This window comes from Verticillium dahliae, genomic scaffold (assembly GCF_000150675.1).
Source record: "Verticillium dahliae VdLs.17 supercont1.9 genomic scaffold, whole genome shotgun sequence".
In the NCBI taxonomy this organism is placed as follows: Eukaryota; Fungi; Ascomycota; class Sordariomycetes; order Glomerellales; family Plectosphaerellaceae; genus Verticillium; species Verticillium dahliae.
Genome location: NW_009276929.1, coordinates 337,895 through 340,574, shown reverse-complemented (window position 1 = coordinate 340,574; position 2,680 = coordinate 337,895). Strand labels below are relative to the sequence as shown.

At 57.6% G+C, this 2,680-nt stretch overlaps 1 protein-coding gene across 1 annotated transcript; it reads left to right on the top strand.

Moving 5' to 3' along the window:
• VDAG_05070 (homeoprotein) lies at positions 1-1,984 on the top strand (the record flags this gene model as incomplete). Its single annotated transcript, XM_009654806.1, has 4 exons — positions 1-386; positions 457-659; positions 713-1,164; positions 1,232-1,984. The coding sequence occupies 4 exons, from the start codon at positions 1-3 to the stop codon at positions 1,982-1,984; spliced, it is 1,794 nt and encodes a 597-aa protein (XP_009653101.1).
• Between the last annotated feature and the right edge of the window lie 696 nt (positions 1,985-2,680).

Sequence of the window (2,680 nt, the reverse complement as noted above, 5' to 3'; positions counted from 1 at the left end):
ATGGCGGCTGTTGATATCGGCACTCCGGTCAAGCGAGAGCAATCTGCTCTCGCCGACTCGCCCGCGTGCCCCACGCCCCTCTCCAAGTCACTCGACAACCACGGCACGCCGGGCTCCGCCTCTAATGTCAAGATGAACTCAACGCCGTCGCCCTCGACCTCGACGGCCAGCAACGGCCAGCCAAGCCAGTCCAGGCGCCCTCCGCGCAAGAGCACCCTTACACAGCAGCAGAAGAATCAGAAGCGTCAGCGCGCCACTCAAGACCAACTTGGCACCCTGGAGATGGAGTTTAACAAGAACCCCACGCCCACGGCTCAGGTCAGGGACCGCATTGCTGAAGAGATTGACATGACCGAGAGGTCGGTGCAGATCTGGTTCCAAAACAGGTATGTGCCTCTCGGGTGCCCCCCCTCCCTATTCGTCGTGAGTTCAGCCAGCCTAACATCCACTTCCTAGGCGAGCCAAGATCAAGCTCATGGCGAAGAAGAGCTTGGAGACGGGCGAGGATTTCGACTGCATTCCCGAGTCCATGCGCAACTACCTCGCCATGCAGGCCATGGAGGCCGGCAAGGGCCTCGGTGGACAATACCTCGGTCGGACCGGCCTTCTGCCCTACAGCCCTAGCATGCTGATGGGTAACGAGCAGAACGGCAAAGTCTGTAAGTCGAAGTAGCTCACCGCTAGGCTTGCGCGCGCACCGCTGACCATACAGTGATCCATCATCTCAGCAGCAGGTCTCTCAACATTGGCAAGTGGACGAGGGTCTCGCAGAGCACCATGGACCTCATCATCTTCTACTCACCGGACAAGTGCACCATGACCTACTACATCAACAATGATCAGGCCGGGTACAAGATTGAGTATCCTTTCGCTTACATCAAGAACATGTACCTCGAGAACCAGGAGGGCGACCCCAGCAAGCCCAGTGGCATCGTCATTGAGCTCAACAGGCCACCCCATTTCTTCATGGACCAGACGCCCGCCACGAGTGGTTTCTTCCAGTGCGGCGATTTCACCGAAGAGCAGCAAGCCTCGAACTGTCTGGTTCACCACCTCGGCGGCAACCCTAAGGTCCTCAGCGGCCAGCTTGCCAAGCTGGTTTCACTCGATGCCTTCATGAACCGCAACAACCCGAACCCCTTCTTTGAGAACCACTCTCTCTCCGTCTCGCGCCCGTCTCACTACGCGCGCCCTCTTCCCAGCCCAACTTTGCTCAAAACATGTCGGCAAGTTCCAGGAGTCTTGGGGCATCAACCACCTGCAGCCTGGCATGCGTGGTCCTGGCCACAAGAGGCAACGTAGTAGGTCTGTGCCCATGGCGGTTGACTTCTCCATGCTCCAGACGCCGATGCCGTCGTTCTACATCCAGCAACCCGGCGAGGCGGCCCCCCAACCGCACAACCCGAATATTTTCGCTCCTGTCCCACAGCAGCCCAGCGGCCTTGGTCCCAACCTGAGGATAGATACGCAAGCTGGTTTTGGGATGGACATGAGACAGTATCCCATGTCGGCAACGACCGCGTCTCCGTCCGAGTTCGCGAGCCCTGGCTACTTTGCCGGACCGGAGCCGAGCCCGCTGCCAACGTCGAGCTACAACACGCCATACGGTGGAGCGTTCCTCTCGCCGATGGCGAACCCCTCCAACATGGTCCCGCCGCCGCATTCGCCTCTGTCCTTCAATGGCCATGGCGAGCCCTCCATTGTCGAGCAGTCGCCACCCCTGTCTATGCTGGGCAGGCCGGCGTCTGCTGATATTTACCGTCATCACGGTGGCGGTGACGCTTCCTGTGCAGTGTCCGAGGACGGCGGCAGCCTTAATGAGATGTACTCGAAGCACACGATCAACCTGCCAATGCACCCCCATTCGCCTTCGCACGTGGATCAGGCCCAGGCTGAGCTCGACATGAACCAGCTTGTGCAGTTTGACCACGTCGACCCCTCCTCGCTGTCGCCCGACTCGATGCACCACATCCAGCAGCAGTGAGCTCAGCCGCACTGACATGAACAACAACAAATTTGCTGCGACTGGTAGTACATAAAGCGTCGACAGCGACACACTTTTTTCTGAAGGGGGCTTTTGCGTCCGGCGTTTGGGAGCTTCATATACCACATTTGGGGTGCACTTTTCCTGCTTGGACAATCGACGAGAATGAAGCTTGGTCATTCGCTTCTTGGCCCATCCCCCCCTTTACCACCCACCCTCTTTAGCGGCCACGACGAAATCTGCATGACGATATCTATTTCCGGAAGTCGGTCATGCATGTCTGGCACAGGCGATCGTACATTTTTACCCAACTTTTGCGCATCTGCTTCTACCTGCTGGATATGATCCTAGCGTTCTCATCTTACCGCGAACTCGGGGGCGCTGCCGCGCAACCCGTCGATTCTGGAGCGCGGCAGCTCGGCGACTGCTGCGCTTTTATACCAACCGCTACGGGGCTTTCTTCAACCGCCGGCCCCGCGCATGCGATGGCGCCTAATCTAGCTACATCACGTTTGATCACATGCTTTGGTCATTCGTTGCTCGGCGTTTCTTCCAGGCAGTTTATTACTTCTTTCTCCTTCCCATTTCCTAATTTTGTGTAGTTCTGTACTACAATCTTTGTACTGGTTTTGGGCTTCGTTTCGTCGTTCATGAATCACAGATGGGTTTTCGGGGCCCGCGCACCGTCGAGGAGAG